This window comes from Schistocerca serialis, chromosome 1, assembly GCF_023864345.2.
Source record: "Schistocerca serialis cubense isolate TAMUIC-IGC-003099 chromosome 1, iqSchSeri2.2, whole genome shotgun sequence".
NCBI classification, from domain to species: Eukaryota; Metazoa; Arthropoda; class Insecta; order Orthoptera; family Acrididae; genus Schistocerca; species Schistocerca serialis.
The window spans coordinates 398,184,341-398,205,223 of NC_064638.1; the positions used below are offsets into that span (position 1 = coordinate 398,184,341).

The following is a 20,883-nucleotide window of genomic DNA, read 5'->3' on the forward strand; positions in this document are numbered from 1 at the left end:
ATGGTTATGTCGGTTTATCCTATGTATGTTAGAGTTCTACAAGAAATTAAAAGATTGTGCACATAATATGATAGTCCATTACGTATTTGAATTTAGTGCGCTAACAATAATGTTCGGTTTGCTTCATTGTCACTGCCGGGTTTCGCGCTTGCACACTGGCAGATTTGGCGGCAAGAACTAGTCGCCAACGGTCAACATGTCAGCTGCTACTATCGCATGTGTGTTAACTCGTTTTCTCAGTGTTGATGTCACATTGAGTGTCACACTTTCACCTGAGTGTCACATATTAAATAATTGCCGTGGCGTTCGTCTTCATTCTGGATGCACTGGATGTATGCTTATTGTTCAGAATCTGACGCTGTGGCTGATCATCTCCATTTTTACAGCCCAGGCATTATTATTACCCATCGTATTTGCATTTTCAGCGGAGAGAACCCCAACCAACAGTATCCGTCAATGAGGTAAGTACTGGCTCAAACAACTATATTTCACTTGTTAATGTGTCCAGCGTTGTGAGCCACAATACTCAGAAATTATTTCATTGCACACGCATGTTCATGTTGCGCCACTTGACCATCCACTTGTTGAAACACACAAATAGCCACCCAAAACATAATATGCTTAAACTTCTCTTCGTTCACATTACATACACATTATCATCATACAATACAAGCGTATCATACATTTATGCTTCATTTTATAGGTAGCTTTTTATCACTTATGGGAGCTCGTTTCTTCCATAGATAGAGGAGGGATAAAAACATTGGAAAGAGGACTAAAACGTTATGCGTTGCTGGCCTAACTATGCTTGATGCTGCCGCCTTTGTTTGGGAGGGAAGAAAGGAAATACTCATCTACTGATTCAAGGATTTATGAGGAAATGTTACTCATACGGTCATGTTGCCAAGGAACTTTCGCTTCATGGAAATAATGTGTACTGACTAATCATTCACGTGATATCACGTTGTTTCTTCATGTGCTAATGGTTCAAATGGCTCTGAACACTATGCGACTTAAACTTCTGTGGTCATCAGTCACCTAGAACTTAGAACTAATTAAACCTAACTAACCTAAGGACATCACGCACATCCAAGCCCGAGGCAGGATTCGAACCTGCGACCGTAGCGGTTGCTCGGTTCCAGACTGTAGCGCGTAGAACCGCATGGCCACTCCGGCCAGCCATGTGCTAATGCTATTTACTTCGATTCACATGTAGCTTAGTGTGAAATATGGCGTTTTAACCATTGTAGACTTATCTTTCTCAAATACCTGGAAATGTCATTATTCCAGCTTTTACGTGACACGATAAAAATTGTTTTTTGCAAAATCTCATGCTTAAATGTTTGTGTACTATGTAGCGAATAGGTACTGATAATTATATCATGGAGATACACTGTGATGATACATTTTTCATTTGCCTTATGATCTTTGCATAAATATCCTTATAACTAAATTGTTTAGTTTGTGTGGCCCGTTTCTTCATTTGGTACCTGCTACTCTTAATGTAATTCTCTTCTTCTGTGCCATGATGGTACACTGGTCGCTGAAAGAAAAAAGCTTAAAACTAATTGCATCACGTAGCTCAGTGGCCACTGATACATCTGTTTGCAGATATTTCCATACTTTGTTTAAATTCACAGACATTTGTTTATTCTGTTACCCATTATGATCATTTATTCTGCAAAGAAAATTATGTGACATTTCTTACAGTATTTTGTCATATGTCCTTAACTTACAAATCTTGTATAATTTTTCATAATGCTTTCTTTTGCTTGTAAATATGTTGTATATAGCTTAGTATTTAATTAAATCTCTGTGTACATATATCAATAGGTTCTCTAGTTCTTAGACAGTAGATGTATTTGCATAGTATTTCCATTTACTTTGTATTTAAGTTAGGTACTTGTACATATTGCATTCCTGTTTAGTTGCGCCTTCCACCAGTCTGTCGCGCATGCGCACAGGTCAATACCACCTCTCCTACTACTGACATCGGCTCATATTGTTGAGGGCGGACAGCTGAGCCGTAAGCTAATTTTGTTTATACCTTTGTTTCACATTAAGCAGTGTATTACTTACCATTGCTGTTAATTTTATGCCTATGTGTACAAATCAAAAGAATTAATTATGACTATACAGATTACTTTATCTTAAAATACATTTCACAAGAAAAATTACACTTTAGAGTTATGTACAGTATGTACAAATATCTTGTGATAGAAAGAAAAAATGCTACCTAGCTTCATCGTTCTATAAAAGCTTTTATATCTTTGTGAGGGTGGAGACCCTTGTCTCTCCCTGTTTTCGGACGGACTATCCTGTACATCCCAGGGTATGGTATTTTGGAAATTATATATGGCCCCAAATAGAGTAATTGCCACTTCTTATTCAGTTTGCCAAATTTTGTCGATTTGTCCATAAGAGGACTCGTCCTTAAAAAAATTGTGCAACACGTTTCAGTTTCTTATTATAAATTTTCTTTCAATACTTGGCCTGGTTTCCTAGTGTAACCGTGGCTTGTATGATTTTGTTGTGTAGTGTCATTTCTGTAGTGGGTACCTTTAGTGTGGGCGACTCCCACTCATTTGTCTGTTTTGTCTGAACATCAGTTTATTAGGTGTGAAACCTGTTGAAGAATGTGGAAGGTTATTGACAACTTGCATGAAGAGAGTTACGTACTCTACCCATCGGATGTGTTTGTGAGGAGTGTACATCCTAATAAACCAGTTAAATTATTTAAAGACTCATTCTACTGGGCTTGCTTCTGCGTGAAAAAAGCTTACTAATATGTGCTCTATGCCCTGTGAGGTCATAAATTGTTTCAACTTTTGCCCAACTAAATATGAAGCATTATAAGTTAATAGTACCTGTGGTTTACCTATTTTTCTCAAATAGTCTTTTTCTGATTTTGTGGCTGTTGCATTTTTAATGGGACAAATTTTGATATGTTTCAAGAAAATAACGTATAGTCTATTATGTATGTTACTCCTCCTTTAATTCTTTGATATGGACCAGCTATGTCCAGGGATACTATATCTAAAGGTTTTTAGTACTGGATGTAGCTCAGTATATTTTGACATATTGCACGTTTTCTTAATACCTGTAGGACTCGCCTTCTAAAATTTGGAAAATAACAAAGTGTTGCAATTTTTTCAGTACATTTTTTCAGTACATTTACACATGGAGTCGGTAAAACTCCATAACGTCCCCATCCTTCATGTGTATGTCTTAAAAATCCGTCGACATATTTTTCAGGAAAAAACACACACACACACACCACTGGTCAGATTTTTCATGTTTCCTATGAAACAAAATGCCCTTGTACTCCTGATACCATTTACTGACCTTTCCACCTTCGTCCTGCTTACGGTTTTGCATGACTTTACTCCATCTGCGATCTTTCTGTTGTACAACTTTCATTTGCTTACAAAACTTATGGTAATCAGAATGTTGTGTTGTACCTTGCATTAATAACATTCTGAGTTCTACATCCTGCTCTGTTAATTCACCAAATTCCTCTAAGTCTTGTGATAACCTGTACAAAGGGCCTGCAATAACATTCTGACGTCCTTTAATATAAATGATCTTGAAATTGAATTCTAGTGAATATAGACACCACCTAGCTAATCTGTGGTGCAATAGTTTACGTGTTAAAAGAAATGACAGTGACCGATGGTCACAGTGAACTTTGGTATGCTTGCCCCACAAAAAATATTCAAACCTTTTATATGCCCATATTACTGCTAAACTTTCCAATTCTGACACAGGGTACGATCGTCCTGCTTCTGATAATGTGCAACTAGCAAAACTGATGACCTTGGGTAATTCCTTACCTTCTCGCATCTGAGACAAGCATGCAAAGTATCCACGTGGGCTACCATATTTGCCATTGAATGGTGCGGGGTTGAAAAACTCGCATCTGAGTCTTTTTTTGCAATGCCTCAGACCAGTATTTGTTGAGGGAAAACTCATTCAAGTTGGATATAAGTGTTGCAGCATTTGGCCACTTCAGTTGCCCCCCAAAAAGAATGTCACATTGCGTATATCCCACAATAAATCTGATTTTCTGTACTTCCGTCCAGTTGCGTGGAAATGCATGACAAAAAGCACTGATAAATACTACAGGATTCATTCTTTTACCTTTGGTAGTGAACGTAGTAAACTGTCGATGTCTCAGCGAACCTTCATCTGCAAAAATAATTGATAGATACCTGGCATTTTCAGTCTTATTTATGTTGTTATTGTATTTACCTGTAATTCTGGTGGGTAATTGTTCAGGTATTGGAGTTGTTGGGTATGCTTACATTTTGCACTCTACAGCTGTCACTAGTACCTGCTGTGGGACTCGTGACAATTTTTGGATAAATACCAGCAGGTTATGGTTTGTTCACTGTAGCATGTGTATTATTTACATGCATATTTTGAGATACGGTAATATTTCCTTCTGAAAGAGTGCGGATCCTATTTTCTGCAGCTTGTAGGTTAATGTTTATCTTGTTCACTATTTCATTTTCTTTTTTCTGAATAGTCTTTTCTACTACATCTGTGTATAACATGCAATTGGGTACTAACTTCTCTGCAATGGTATTACCCTTATCTAATGTACCTGCTTCAGCTTGTCTAATGATATCACTCAGATTTTCATTGATGTCTCTCTCCTTCTTAGCAAATACTGAGTCAACTTCTAATGTTGCTACCTTTAAAGTAAGCTCTTCTACAGCTACAGGTACACTTTCATAGTCTTTAGTTTGTTAATGACAGTGGTTACCTTTTTTACTGTTGAGACGAGCTGGTTTTGTGTGGCTTCAGTATTTGTGTTTGCATCTGTGATTTTCTTTATCTGTTGCTCTACTAGATCATTATGGTCGTTAAAAGAATCTACCTTCTGTCTGAACTCCATATCATCATTAACTTCAGAAAGTACTTCATGCTTTACTTGTTTTTTCGTATCATTCAATTTTTCATCGATTTGGAAAATTTTTGGCTAAGTCATTGAATTTCTGTGAGACCATGTCTTCCAAATCCTTGATCCTTGAATACTTGTTTTTGTCCTTATTTCATTATATTTAGATTATGTGTGACAGTGTTCAGATTGTGTGTCAATTTATTAATTTTGCTATTCATATCTTGTTTCATATCACTGAAATTTGTGTTGATGCTACCTAATTTCGTGTTTGTTAGATAATAACTGCCATAGCAGTGTGTCAGTTGTAATACTGTGGTGGTTGTCAGCTGTAACTTTCAAGTTAATGTTTTTGTTGTAACCAATTGGTGTTTATGACGTGTTGTCAAAATTCATATTGGAATCGCTCTCCAGTGTTTCCTTCATGAGTGTTATGTAGATCTGGGAGATGTGTGGCATCAATTGTAAGCATTGTGTCATCAAGGTTATTCTGCTGTGGAGCGTCGCTATCATTTGTCACACCTGCGACACTCATCTCTGATCTACTTAAACTTTCTGCTGTTGGCGTGCATGGTGCTTGAACTTAAATTGTTCGATCACGCAATTCTACACCACCTTGGCTGATTGCGTTTTCACTGTCGCTATCAACAACGGGCATGTATTTTTTGGCCTTGTTATATGAATGTGCAAGAAATAAAATTTTAACAAAAGTGTAAAAATTTCACATGCTAGTTATTACACTTGACTATTGTAATTTACATGATGTCAAAGACTGTTTTACGTCTATCATTATACGCAAACTATTGTGTCACAATTCTTTATGTTTTACAGACAATGTGTATCCCACTGAAATTTCCTGTAAATTATTCAGAATAAAATTCAAGGAAAGGAATAATGAGGAAAAGGTTTCTGTCTACATCAAAAGAGGCACTACCAAGTGTAACCATGGAAGCAACTTGCATAGCCGTCCTACCTCTGCTGTGCTAAACAAAACAGTTCACTGTGGAAAACTTTATGTAACCTGCGTCCAATTCTTATTACTTTCCATAATTTCTCCTCAACTTTTGCCTCTCTGCTTTACTTGCTCCCCCTCGTGATTCATGCAAACAGAAAATACAGAGAATTAGTTTTTCTGATTCATAACAATGTCATAGAAATTTCTTACTATAACAATAGTTAGCAAACCCTACTCGCAACCGGTGCCTTGAAATCCTGGCACACAGCTCAACAGTTGTGTTGTAATGTAAATAAATAAAATAATAATTAAATACATATGCATATGAAAAACATTTAAAAGGGATAATTCAATTGCGTTATTAGAAATGTTCTGTGCTTGTAAGAATTTTTAGGCTATTGGACTTCTCTTATATTTCAATTGTAGATGCAGGTAGCCGACTTAAAGTACACCAGTGCATGCCATAAATAAGAAAATCCTCCTTACTTGGTTTCACTTCACTTGAATAAAAACTACTTAATACTGGTATCAAAGTTTTTCTTATTTTGAAATATGTATGATACAAAACACTTGTAGCCTGTCATATTCCAAACGGCACTTAACAGAACCAGAGAGTCAGAAACAAAATCATGTACAAAAATTAATGATGTTTTTTCATTTTTCTGCACCTTACCGCACTTTCATAATTAATGTCTTTGCCTTCACTTATGGTCGATCGGTGTTTCATTTTTGTGTTTAATAAATTTTAACTTTAAGGTATCCTAGGGGTCTTTCATCAAGTGCCTGCACCTAATCAGTGGCTGGGTTTATAGAAGTATGAAGAGAGTAGGAGTGTGGGGAGTGGAGTGAGGTGGACTCTGGGTAGAGGTTCTGGGATGGGCCAAAGGATTTGAGCAGAGATTAGGGATCCTGCTGGATTTATGGAAGGGGGTCATTGTGGTGGATGAATCTGACAGCTGGCAAAGAGTTTCTGTCAGGTAATCCTTGTGGTTTGAAACAACAGTGGTGGAGCCTTTGTCAGCAGGTAGGATTATAAGGTCTAGATCAGTTTTTATATGGTGGATAGCAGTTCTTTCTGCAGGTGTAGGGTTATAATCTCGTGCTTGAATATACTAAGTGGTGCTATACAACGTATGTCCATGATGGTATTGTAAGCTGTAATAGAAGTTGTCTTGTCGATTTTAAAATAACAACTATGTACACACACATTATTGCGCTGATTATAAGTGTTCACATTATCACCACTTTACAACTGACAGATCTAAGCATAAACATTCTTAGTGATACATAAGTACATCAGATGGCTCAGTGGCAGTACAAATCGATACTATCACCTCACATTAGTTAAGGCATGGATCTACTGCTCCATATAATTATGTATATCTAAACTATCATCAAAACATATAAGCTAAGTTGGTATTCTAAATTTTTTAAAAACTGTCTGTAAAACAATGTGCAACTTTCATAAAACGTAACTTAGGCTAAAGCTTTTTATATCACTTTAGAAAATTCTTAAAAACATTTTATAAACATTCTTAACAATTCTTTGCCAAGTTTTCCTTTTATGTAAAATCACAACCAATGTGACAACCTATAACCACTTAAAAGCTCTTTATGTACAGCTAAAGGTATCGCAAGTAGATTGATTTTAGTACATCTAGGAGTAGCTTGATATCTACAGGCACAGGTACGATATTACATCAAGAATACATTCAAGGTGTGTGTACCAACAGTGGAGCTGTTTAATGTTTGTGCTTTTGTTGTCCTTTACAATGTTTACGTGAGCTTATCCAAAAGAATACATTACTGGAGGTCCAGTGGGGGATCTTAAATTGAGCCTATGATCTGTCATTACCAGCTGTCTCTTATGTGTGGCTGTGCTAAAACAAATATGTTTAGATGACTAATGTCAAAATGCCATCATGTAACAGAACATGGCCAGTGTCCAAATCATCATAATTTTAAAAATATTTGTTATACAATAAATCGATAAGGCATTTTTCATACAGAATTACTTTATATGCCAATCTTTATCTAAAAAACTTTTTCTAAAAATAATTCTAAATTTTTTAACAATGCTTACTGACAAATTACATAAAATGAAACAAAAAAAAAATCTTATGTATGCCTTGTAATGCCATTTGTGAGCTAGTTTTATTATGTCCATAATTACTAGGAATTAAAGGTGCAGTTTATACATTATGATAATTTTCATCTGGAAAATATACACTGTACCTATTTTCCAATGGAGCAACAATTAATATTTTGCATTTCTGTTAGCAACCAACTTGTTTGTGCTATGTTGTACACGGCAATATGTTGTTCAGCATCTAGGTGAGAGCTCGTTACCTGATGTCTACCTGCAGTTCAGTCACCTGATGTCCAAATGAAATCTCTTCCATTGTTTGATCTGATCAAACACATGATTTTAGCAATCTTGGCAGTTGAAAATTTATTCAATGTTCACAATACTATAGATCAACCCCTTGCTGATGATGTCAGAACTGTATAAATGTGAACTGGTTGTAAACGGTACTTCTAACCTTTTCACTGGTTGTCACCTGGAGCTGAATTTGTGAGAAAGATCTGACACTATTTTTGTATTTGGTACTTCTGAACACTGAAATTATATCAGAATATAAAACTGTCTTGACAATTCATGTTACAAAACAGGATCATTCAGTTATTGCAAGCGGTAGTGCTTACAATTCTAGCCTCTCATAATGAAATGCAGTAAGTCATTCCGTCACCCAAGTTTCTTTCTCTCGCTTACATAGATCTTCACATGATGTAGGCAGATCATCAGGGCTGTTGCAAATAGGTAGCAAATTGATTGACCACTTAGTGTAACGATGAACAAATTCCAAATTGATAAAAGGATGACTCTTGGCATGCTGCAATTAAATGGTTGCTAATAGTGACAATAGAATAAAACAGTGTGGCGCTGTGCAGCCAGCTTGATGTAAACACTTTTTGTTTTTAATTCTTCAAAAGTGTTTGAATCAAAGCATACCCATGGTCCCATATTGTTTTATGCAGGCATGGAGCAATGCAAAAGAAAGAAAATAATTAAAGTTATAGTAATTGCAACAACAGAATGCTTCTAGGCCATTTTCTGAGCCTTCAACAAACAAGATGTTATCAAGAATTGAAACAGACAGTGCCCTGAATGGTACTCAGACCTCTAAGTTGTAGTGATTTTTTTCGTTTCCAGATACTGGTGCAAATTTTACACACTAGGACAGGAAATATTCCTTGGATAATTATTCTTCCATTAATCTGTTAATTGTCGCATAACTAATAGCACCCAGAACAATTCTAATAGTCAAAAAACACATATTTTTAAATTTTTTTGTTTATCCTTTGCCTTTGGTCATGTTCATACAATTCTTGTAATTTTGATGCAGGAATGAAATAGAGATGAATTATTTATGAGATGAAATCTGCAATTGTAGCAACTCTGATATACAATTTAATGAAGAATATTTCCTTTTTTTACGTGTGTAGTTACAAAGTACAGGAGACAATTTTTTATTGTGATCGGATAGATATATAAATAAGCAAACACATGCTAAAAAAATTTAAGACTGTGGAAGTAGACCACTTTAATGCCGGCAAATATTCCTCAGATAATCCAACAAAAGTATTATAGAATATCTAAACTAAAGCTAAACTTTCAGATTATTTGGTAGAATAAAAATAGTGTTCCAGGAATAATGGTTTTAAATTAGGTCTAAGTGTTCTAGCAAGTTGCTTGATTTTATTTCTTGTGGAGCACTATTATGCAGTTTTTTTTGCCCATGTACTTAATATTATCAACATAGGTTTTGATTTTATAGGTTATTATTTGTAGCTGACTTCTTGTTCTTGCTACAGCAATGACTATCTTTCTTTTTACGGGATGCTATTGGAAAGTTTTAAGAATGGCTCTGCTACTGCTTATTGGTTTGGCAGGCAGGTACACGGAGGGTGAGGAGTGGGTCATTGCCTTGTCCTTAAATGCCCTCTGACAGGAAACTGCATTTCCTATACTCAGTTCATTGTGGCAGCTGGTTGAGTACGGATCTGTTAGAGCTTGTTGCCATATTCTGTCAGTGTGAAAATGGACATAAAAATGGAGCAAAGAATTTGTGTGAAATTTTGTTTTAAAACTGAGAAATCAGCTTCTAAGACTTATGAACCATTAAAAACAGCTTTTGGAGATAATGGTGTGAGCCAGTCAAATATTTTTGTCTGGTTCAACAGATTTAAAAATGGCTGCAAATCATTTGAAGATGAACCACAGTCCAACTGTCCTTCCACCTCAAAAAACGAATGAAACTGTTGTGAAATTTCGTGACTAAGTGCACTCTGATTGAATTAGGGCTGGTGAATTTAATTTAAGTTGCTATGCAATTCAGTTAGTTTTAACTGAAGATCTGAACATGTGTCGAGTGACCACAAATTCATTCCAAAAGTGTTGTCAAGTGACCAGAGGCAATAACGACTCGAAGTGTGCCAAGAACTGATTACTCGGACTAAAAATGACTCAGATTTGTTAAATAAGGTAATTACAGGTGACGAATTATGGGTATATGGACTTGATCCTGCAACCAAAGTGCAGTCTTCGTAGTGGAAGACTCCAGGTTCACCACAACCAAAAAAAACACGCAAAGTCGCTTGAAGGTGAAGACAATGTTGATGATTTTTTTTTTATTCTACCAGTATTGTACATCATGAATTTACCCCTGGAGGACAGACAATTAACCAGGAATACTACAAATGTATCTTCGAGTGTTTTTGCGAAAAGGTGTGGAAGAAAAGGCCTGCATCGAGGAAAGACAGGAGTTGGGTGCTACACCATGACAATGCTCCAGCTCATCATGCCTTCTCGATCATTGAGTTTTTGACCAAATTCAAAATTCCTGTGTTTCCACAACTGCCATATTCCCCTGTTTCCTAAACTGAAATTTTCACTGAAAGAGAAGCAATTAGACTCAATTCAAGCATCCAGGCAAATATGGAGTGTGTTCTTAACACACTTCAGGAAAAAAAATTCCAAAAGTGGAAACCCTGTTGGAGTTGGTGTGTTCAGTCAGAAGGGAACTATTTTGAAGGAGATGCATCACAGTGCATGTAAGTACCACCATTGTACAATTGCAAGCCCCTTCTTAAAACTTTCCAATCACTCCTCGTATGTTGTGTGCAAATTCTCTCCCCCTTCCTCCGTGTTCTGGTCCTGTAAGGAGAGCAAGAAGAATGAATGTTTAAATGCCTCTGTGTATGCTGTAAGTAATCTAATCTTGTCTTCACAGTCACTTTGGGAACAATACATAGTGGGTTGTAGTATATCCTTAAAGTCATCGTTTAAAGCAGGTTCTTGAAATTTTGTAAATAGGCTTTCTAGGGATAGCATACATCTATCTTCAACAATGGCTCGAACAAACCTGCGATCATTTGTGCTAATCTTCTCTGTATATGTTCAATATTGCCTTTTACTCCTGTTTGGTACAGGTCCCACAGTTCAGCAATATTCTAGGGTGGGTCACGTGATTTGTAAGCAATCTTCTTTGTAGGCTAATTGCATTTCCCTAAATTCTACCAAGAAACACTAATCTGCTATCTGCTTTACCTACAACAGCCTATGTGATGGTTTCATTTCATATCCCTAAAAAGTGGTACACCAAGGTACTTTTACTAGTTGACAGATTCCAAATATGACTAGTTGATACTGTAGTCATATGACATTACTTTTTCATTATGTTGAGTTCGCAGCTTTACATTTTTGAATATTTAAAGCAAGTTGCCAATCGTTGCACCACTTTGAAATCTTACCAAGATCTGACAGATTATTTATGCAACTTCTTTCAGGCAGTACTTCACTGTAGATAACTTTGTCATCCACAATAAGTGTGAGGTTACTATTGATCTTATCCACAATGTCAATAATATTTAACATGGACAGAAAGGGTCTCCAACCGACTTCCCTGAGGCTACTTGAAGTTACTTCTGCACCTACTGATGGTTCTCCATCCAAGATAACATGTTGTGTCTTCCCTTCCAAAATGTTTGCAATCCAGTCACAAATTTCACTTGACATCCCATACAGTTGTACTTTTATGATAAGTGTAGATGTGGTACCGAGTCAAAAGCTTTTCAAAAATGGAGAAGTACTGCACCTATCTGACTGCCTTGATTCATGCCTTTTAGGAAGTAATGTGAGAAAAGTAAGAGTTGGCTTCACATGATTGATGTTTTCAGATTCCATTCTTGTTGGCATGGAGGAGGTCATTCAGTTTGAGATATCATAATACGTTTGAGCTCAGGATACATTATAAGATTCTACAACAATTGAATATTAAGGGTATTGAATGGTAGTATTGTGGATCACTTCTGCTACCCTATACTTTCTTCAGACAACTGTGCATTGTTTTTTGTTCAAGGGAACTACAGTAGGTTAGTTAGAAGGATTAACTCAGCCACAAATTCAGCAAAGAACCTGACAGAGATTCCATTATGCCCTGGAGCTTTGTTCAGTTTTTGCAATTTAAACTGTTTCTCAACACCACTAGCACTAGTATCTATGTCACTCATTTTGCAATGGTGCAAGAATTAAATTGGGGACAGTACCCCAAGATTTTCATTTGTAAAGGAACATTTGAAAAATAATTCCAACATTTCTGCTTTTGCTCAGCTACCCTCAATTTCAGTCCCTGTCTCATCTGCTAGTGTCTAGACATTAATTTTGGTACCGCTTACAGCTGTTACAAATGACCAGAATTTCTTTCGATTTCATGAGAGGTCCTACTTTAGTTGCAGAGGGCTTCACACATTGCTCTCTTGGCAGACAAATACATGTCATTCAGCATCTCCCTGTATCTAGCCTTATGTCTTGCTTTACACCTGTTATGCAGTAGCCTCTTTCTTTGAGTGACTGTGGAGAGTCCATCCCATCATGAACTGTTCTACAGGGTACAAATCTATCAAGTGCATGTTCAACTATTCCAAATGTGTTCACAGTTCTGCATACCATTCTCAAGAAATAAATGTTTAGAATTCTTTACAGGCATAGGACACAACTGCCACTTAACCGAGTTTGCTGAAAATATGCCCTTCATTCTATCCAATGTATTTCCATCATGAGTAATTTTTTCTAGATCATTCTCAAAGAATGCATATAGTAATGTTTTGCATGACATTTTGTCATGCCCCCCAGTTGAAAACTGTAATTTTCCCACTTGATAGATGATTCAAGCCTCTCCAGTGATGCCAGTATGAACAGAGAACATACACACTAGTGAACTTACATGTTCTCAAAAGTTTCTAGAGGTGAATCTGATGGTCAATGGAAGGACCCAATTATAAGTTCATGCAGACACTTGATACAACGTCTTTCCAAAATAATCACATATGTAGTTTCAGTTTCTATCTCGGTGGATTTAATTTTTCTGTGTACTGTGACAAATACACTACATCCATGTACCATTAACCTATCCTTTCGATATACTCTTAGATTTCTTTCCAAATATATCACTGCAGTCAACTGTGGGTTTTAACCAGCTCTCTGTACCTAATAAAATGTGAACTCCACAGATTTATAGAACTGCTTCAAACTCTGGCACTTTGTTGTGAATGCTTCAGCAGTTAACAAATCACCCCCTACAGTCATTTTTGTGGATCTAATACTGACATTTCTGGGTCCCCTATAAACTACCAATATCTGGGTTGGCTGGAGAATAGCCCAGCCAAAAAATAAATAAAGTATAAAAAAGGAGTGTGCTACCGGTGTAGCAACTAGTGATGTGCAGAACTTACTCAGTATATTCTGAATGTGGTCTACAAGAGAATGTTAATCTGTTTTTCATAGCATAACTTGGTAGCTGCCTAGCAGTTCTGATTTCTCAACAGAGAAAACCTTACGTGATTTCACAAACCATTCCTGGTTGACTGATTTGTTGTATTCCATATATCCCATGATGAAAGGAAATCTTCAAGAATGTGGGACAACTTAGGGTATACAATAACAAAGTGAAGTGGCTGTCACATACTGTATGCATATAGACATAGTTACAAATGTGAGTAGGTAAGTTCTACTCAGTTGCTTGTTAGTCTGTTTTATAGAAACTGCATGCAGTGACTGCTTTTGCCTGTTAGTGTATAACTTGACTCATCCCACATCCTTGAAGGTTCTCCATCATGATGGGATTTACAGAGAATGATGTGTGAGTATTTATTCAAGTCATAATGATAATCTCACATTACAATATTTCAAACAAGCAAAATCATGCAGCTGGTGCTACAAATAAACACTAATAGTTATACATCAAATGGAACATGATGTGTAAAATGTTTTGCAGCCCACCTGGACAATAAACTAAAATGCACATAGAGAAACTAATCAAGAAACTCGGGTGGAGATATTTTGATCTACGCATCCCCAATACAGGAAAAAATTTTTCCAAGTAGACTTTCATCTATTTTTCCAGGGTTCTAAGTAATGTCTAACATAAACCAAGAAACTGAGACTCCCCCTACAGTCAAAAGAAACTTGAAAACTTATCTTAGTAGGCACTCCATCTATAATTCACCTGGTTATCTAGATTCAAGGATTGAAGATTCCTGCTAGCAGCAAGATAAGTAAATGAGTTTCTTTTCTTATGACATAGAAAACTATTTTTGATAAATGTTATTTTGGCCATGTAGATATTACACTGGCACCAGGAGATAAACGGCAGCTATTTGATATAACTGAGGTAGCAGTAACTTTTTCAATCTAAAAGCTTTACTGTTCATTTTACTGTGATAAATCTAGCTTCATTCCACATCCCTGAATGTTCTTCCTCCACAATGGAATATCATGAATGAAAAAATCCTGGGGAATAGCATTCTGTGCATTTCCAAAAGTCTTATTAGTGGCTGCTTGTTTAGTATCTATCTGTAGAAGCCAAGTTATTTGTTTCTTGTCAGTCTTTGAGAGTATGAGAGAGGTTTAATGTTTTCATTTACTTTTATGTGAAAAAGTTACATTTGTGTTATTCTTTCTTAGTCTTCAGATACAGTGTCTCCAGTCACTATTGCTCATCAAACACACTCCTGTTTCACCACAGTGAATATTAATCTATTCCTGCTTTCAGTAGTATGAAGAACCTCTCACCGCCTCAAGTGTAACAAGTTATGAATTATTTTTTATTTATTCAGTTTTTATCTGTAGAAGCTATAAGACTGTTCAGAATTATACTTTTTTAAAATAAAATTTGAGTTTAACATCCTGTTTCTATTATCTTCTGCCATGCAGTTAATTATATATGTTCTGTTGTCATGATTGGGGGCTTTAACATACAAAACAAAGACAAAAAATGAAATTTACCAGAGTAGTGATGGCTACAGAAATAAATCCACACAGGAAAGAAGCTGTTGCTGCTAAGTCCAATGCTGCCACATCCAGGCAGCCTTGGGCAAAGTATGATGTAGAGGAGCAATTCTGAAAATAAATGGTTAAAATCTTCTTTAAGTTTTGCTCAACATCTTTGCTAAAAGATGTCATTATGTACAATACCAAAAAGCTGCTATAAAGCTCAGCTTTGATTAAACTAGTTTCAACTATTTTGTCTACATGTGGCAGAGCTTTTGTTCTGAATTCTTGCTTTCCATTTGAATTATGAGTTTAGTTTCCATATCTGCTGTATTTGTGAGTGCATGTGTATGCCATGTATGTGTATATAAATAAACTGCACGCTGTATCAGCATGAGCCAGTCAGTAGAGGCTACCTGCAGGAAGCGTGCACATGGCACAGTCACCATTGCACCATCTACTGGCGAATCACACCTATATACGCACAGAGCAGTGCTGACTCACCCTCTTTGTGTTCTTTTAGTCAGTCTGTACTGCTCACATCAGTTGTTTTGTGTATCGCTTATGTTGACCTTCTGTATGATTCTTTTGTCTTGTTACGTGTGTGAAGGCACAAGAGGCTTATATTTCCATTATTACCAGAGATTTATGAATAAAGCCATATTTGTGTTACTTTGATCAGTTTGATGTATTTCTTGGTTACTACACAACTGGCAATGAGTTTGGAATGGTTTCCATGTGTGCAGTTTCATTAGATTGGATGCCATGCTACTAGCTCTGATTGAACAGCTCACATCAGTTATGATCGCTTTGTTGGCTTCCATTAACAGATAGGGTACCATTCCACCAGTCTATCCACCCACTTCCTCCATGTGATGATTAAGCTGAGGATTGGGAAGCTTATGGAAGAAGATTCAGACAAAATTTTATGGCTCTTGATGTGACAGACTCGAACTTGTGCAAAGCCTCTTTCCTCTCGTGTATTTCACCTAAGGTGTATTGATTGCTACGTCAGCTTGTCTCTTTAGAAGAACTGGTAGCTCTTACTTTTGATCACATGTGCGGTTTTTTGTCCAAGAAGGATCGCATACAAACATGTGTCGTGGCAGCACAAGTTGAATTTTACTGATGTCACACGAAACCAAACCAGTCGTGCAGGGCCTGGGCAGTGAACTTCACGGCCTTAGCTGTAAGTGTCAGTTCATTACTGATGATCACGATGACTCTTACGCAGACCCTATCAAGTGGGATGTAATTATCTGTTAACCTCCACATAAGGAAGTGAGACAGAAGGCTTTACTATGTGAACCCCCACGTCCCCCTCCATTGTCAGGAGTTTGGCAAATAGTACAGTCTTTTGAAGTTCCTCGGGCAGCAGGTCACCAAATTGAAGAGTGGGCCGAGATGATAGTAGTGTCACAAGATGTGCCCACTAGTATGACAAACAGCTTCAGCATGTTCTAAGCACTGAGGTACTTTTAATGCCTGCCAGAAGAAAGACCACATCACCTCCCTGTGTCATTCACTAAAGGTTTCTCAGGATATGGATGTGTATATAAACTGTGTGACTCCAGTGCTCGTGACTTCTCCCAAGCTGTTTATCGAGTTAAGTGATTTTCGCCAAGTGCTCTGGCTACAGGTTGGCAGGTGCTGCAGTGACATTATTGAATTGTCAAATCTGTGTGAGTTTAGACTTGCCACCGTTGAGACTGGTCATACAGAAGCTGGTCAGTTATAACGAACAGAACATTGCACTGTGGGACAATTTACGGCTTCTGCCTCTTATAAGTCAGTGGTTTGTTGCATTACTATTTGGCGATTGCTGGTGCTGGTGTTGAGAACTTGTTTGGAGTGGATGAGTTTCAGGCATTTGGATTTTCTATCAGCAACACAGTTCACTTTGTGTCCAATCAGGTACCATATTCTCTATTGGAAACACTGTATGGGAAGTTTTCAAACTTGTTTTCAAAATGTATATGGTGTGCCATGAATTTTTCTGCTCATATTTCTTTTAAATCCACAGCTCAGCCCAATTTTTGTCATGCATGTCCTGTTTCTGTCGAAATTGAAGGATCAAGCGAAAGCACTGGACGGTCTCCAGTCTCTAGGGGTGGTGCATCCTGTTATGGCTAATACATGGTTGTCTCAACTGGTTGTAGTTCAGAAGCAGTTGCGGAAACTTTGCCTCTGTGGCGACTTCAATGTGCAGTTGATCATGGATACATATCGTCTCCCACGCCAGGAGGAACTGTTGGCGAAAATATCAGGTGGCCAGTACTGTTCCAAAATTGGTTTGTCTGGAGCATATCTGCAGGTTCCTGTGAACAAAAAGGTCTCTTAATATTTGCACCTCCCTTTTGGTGTGGTCAATGCCCCTGCTATTTTCCAATGCTTTCTAGAGCAATTGACTATGCCTGCCCCATGTTGCATTAATTATCTGGATGATATTGTTCAAAGGGCTCCTCCATTGCTGATTTCTTGAAAAATTTACACACCTTGTTTTCTTACAGTCGACAGACTTATGATGTAACCTTGCAAAATCTAGGTTTTTTCAAACTTCTATTATTTATTTGGGGTTCGAGTTCTCACAGGATGGGGTTCACCCTCTGCCAAACCACATCTTCTCCACTGTGATGTCTAGGCTTTGATCCTCATACACAAAGGAACTTCAGGCCTTCCTAGGGAAAACAGCCTACTACCATAAATTTCTGCCAGGAGTGGCCACATTCGCCCACCTGTTGCATGCCTTGTTACTCAAGAACGTATCTTTTTGCTGGAGCCTGGATTGCGAAAATGCCTTTGAAATTTTGAAATCCAAACTACTCTCGGTCCCTTCTTTAGCTATGTTCTCCCTGGCCCAGCACATAGTTTTGGTGAATGACAGTTCACAGTATGGCCTCAGTGCGGTCCTAGTGCATTGACATGCCAACAGCTCTGAGCAACCTGTTGCTTTTGCCTCTAAATTGCTCACTCCAGCCAGCAGCATTACTCTCAAGTGGAAAAAAAGGCTCTTGCTGTAGTCTATCCTCTCCAGAAATTTCATGGTTTTTTTGTATGGCTCCAAGTTTCACCCAATTACTGACCATAACCCTTAGTTTTCTTGTTTAATGCTGGCATTTCCCTATGTGACAATGCAGCACACCACCTACAATGCTGGGCGCTGTTCTTGTCTTTTTACAATTATGAAATCCATTTTTGACCTACATGTAAATGTGCCAGCACAAATGCCTTGTCCAGCTTACGTGTGGGTCCTAATCCTTATTTTAAATGTGAATAATTGCTTTGCTTCCTTCTTGATACTGAAACTCATGCTGTGGTCAAATGTTTCCCAATTAGAGCCTGCATATAGTAGCGCCATTACCGTCAACACAGTTTTCCTACAGGGAGTTCGGTTAGTTCAAGAGGGCTCACCATAATAAACTGCTGGGTAACGCTTTGAACCCCTTGCATAACCACTTTTCCTTACGGTATCAGCTCTCCATTTTTTGATGTGTTTTGCTGCTATCCACAGGAAACCTCTCTCAAAGAGTAGTCATTCCCGCCATGTTAGGCTCTAGGTTCTATGCCTTCTCCACTAGGGCGATTAGGAAGTTTTGTACACTAAACTGTTAGCTAGGAGACATGATTTTTGGCCTGGTATTGATGGCAAAATTATCTGTTTTGTCGTGGCTTGTGATCAGTGTGGCCAGCGATAGGCAGCTCCCTGGGCATCTCTGTACATCAGCCACGGGAATGCATTCATGTACACTGTTCTTGAATTCCTATCAATTCTTGGTTGTGGATGCATTTTCCCAGTTTCCTTACATTCTCTCGTGTGCGTCAACATTGGCTGGGATCACAATTCGTATGTATTTGAAGTTTTTTATTGGACGGTTGCCTTGTACCTTAATTTCCAATTACGGGTCTCAGTTTGTTTTGCACAGCTTTCAATTGCTTTGTTCTTGTCACTGCATTTGTCATGTTACAGCTCCACCATTCCACCCTCAATCAAATGGTGAGGCAAAATGACTAGTGCGTATGTTCAAGTCCCAAATGGAAAAGTTTGTTGCGGATTCTTCACCAGATGACGCTCTTCTCCATTTTCTGAGTACCTATTGCTTCATGTCTATGAGGGAGTGGAGCCTGGCCAAGTTGCTTCACAGCCAGCAGCCACACATGCTCCTCCACCTTCTGTTGTCTGAACTGTACCTGCCACAGTAGGGTTCATTTGGCCACTTCACGTCAGGATTGCCAGTGTGGGTGCAAGGGTTTGGTCGGTGGCCCAAGTGGACACCAGCCACCGTTGTCCATCATCACGGAGTCCATCTTTGTGATGTTCATATGGCCGACAGGCTGGTGACGTGCCACTTTGATCAGTTTCACCACCAGAAGCTATAGCTTTGCAGGCTTCGTAATCACAGCCCACCTCACCAACCTCCACCTCCTTCCACCTCAAGCCCGTCGTCACCTGCTGTAGAGGTGCTGGTGTCACTCCTCCTCCAGCCTTGGCTACTTGCCACAGTCTGCTGTTCCACACAGGTTGCCTCCACTGGCCCCCTCGCCATCATCACCTCAACATCCCTGTCCAGCCCCGTCTCCTCTGCACTGAGGCATGCCTGCCAATGACAACGCAGAGATGGCAATGACACTCTCCTGCCCTGTGCTGTTATCAGGTGACGTGTGAACCCACCACCCTCAGGCATGACGGAGTCTCCGCACATTCCGACCCTATGCTCTGATGCCCGCCTGGCTTATCATCCTGCCACCGCCATCAGCACTGGCTGCTGCCACCCGATATCTGATGGATGTGTGTCTCAGTGAACCGCTGGCATCTCCTGCATCGCCTAGATGCCCTCTTTGGATGAGGGAGAAGTGTGCTATATCCTGCTGCTATAGTTGAACCCGTGAACAATGGCAGTTGGCAAGGCAAGGACAAGGATTACAGTGATGATGATTCCAAGTGATAGTTGCAGTATGCGGATGTGCCTGCTTTCTTGAAGAAGGCATATATTCTGCAAGTTACATCTCTCACTTGCTCATGTGGAATGTATCACTTACCAACACTATCAGCAATGGCAATTCGCAACAAATAGTATAAAAATTCATTAATCAACCCACCACAATCATGTTTAATGCTCACATTAGCTACAGCACTGAGAGCAGATCACTCAGAACACTACTGAATGCTCATGACGTGTGACTCTAACTATAGTGCTTGTGAGTGTGAGTGGGTGAATGTTGTGTCACCGCGTTTGTGTACTTAAATCAACTGCCAACTGTATCAGCACAGGCTGGCCACTAGAGGCCACCTGTAGGAAGTGTGCACATTGGATGGTCTCTGCCGCGTAGTCTACCAGCGACTCACGCCCATATATACACAGAGCAGCACTGATTCAACTTCACCATGTTCTTCTAGTTTGTACTGCCTCACACCAGTTGTTCTGGGTATCAATTATGTTGCACCTCCTGAACGATTCTTTTGTCTTGTTACATGTCAAGTCACAAGAGGCTTATTTCCATTATTGTTCAGAGGTTTATTAATACAGCCATATTTGTGTTATTTGGATTGGTTTCATGTATTACTTCATTATTACAATGTCGGTCTTCCTTAGCTTGAAGAAAGAGACCAATACTGCTACTTTGAAAGACGACATTGTCACATATTAATAAATGTCAGTCTAGTTAAAATCAATCTGGACCACACATTCACAACTC

At 38.4% G+C, this 20,883-nt stretch overlaps 1 protein-coding gene across 1 annotated transcript in view; it reads right to left on the reverse strand.

Moving 5' to 3' along the window:
• Nucleotides 1-20,883, reverse strand: part of LOC126457603 (leukocyte surface antigen CD53-like) — a 40,369-nt gene that overhangs the window by 4,452 nt on the left and 15,034 nt on the right. The window contains exon 3 of the mRNA XM_050094055.1: nt 15,205-15,318. Within this exon, the coding sequence (XP_049950012.1) occupies nt 15,205-15,318 (114 nt within the window). The remainder of the gene's footprint in view (nt 1-15,204; nt 15,319-20,883) is intronic.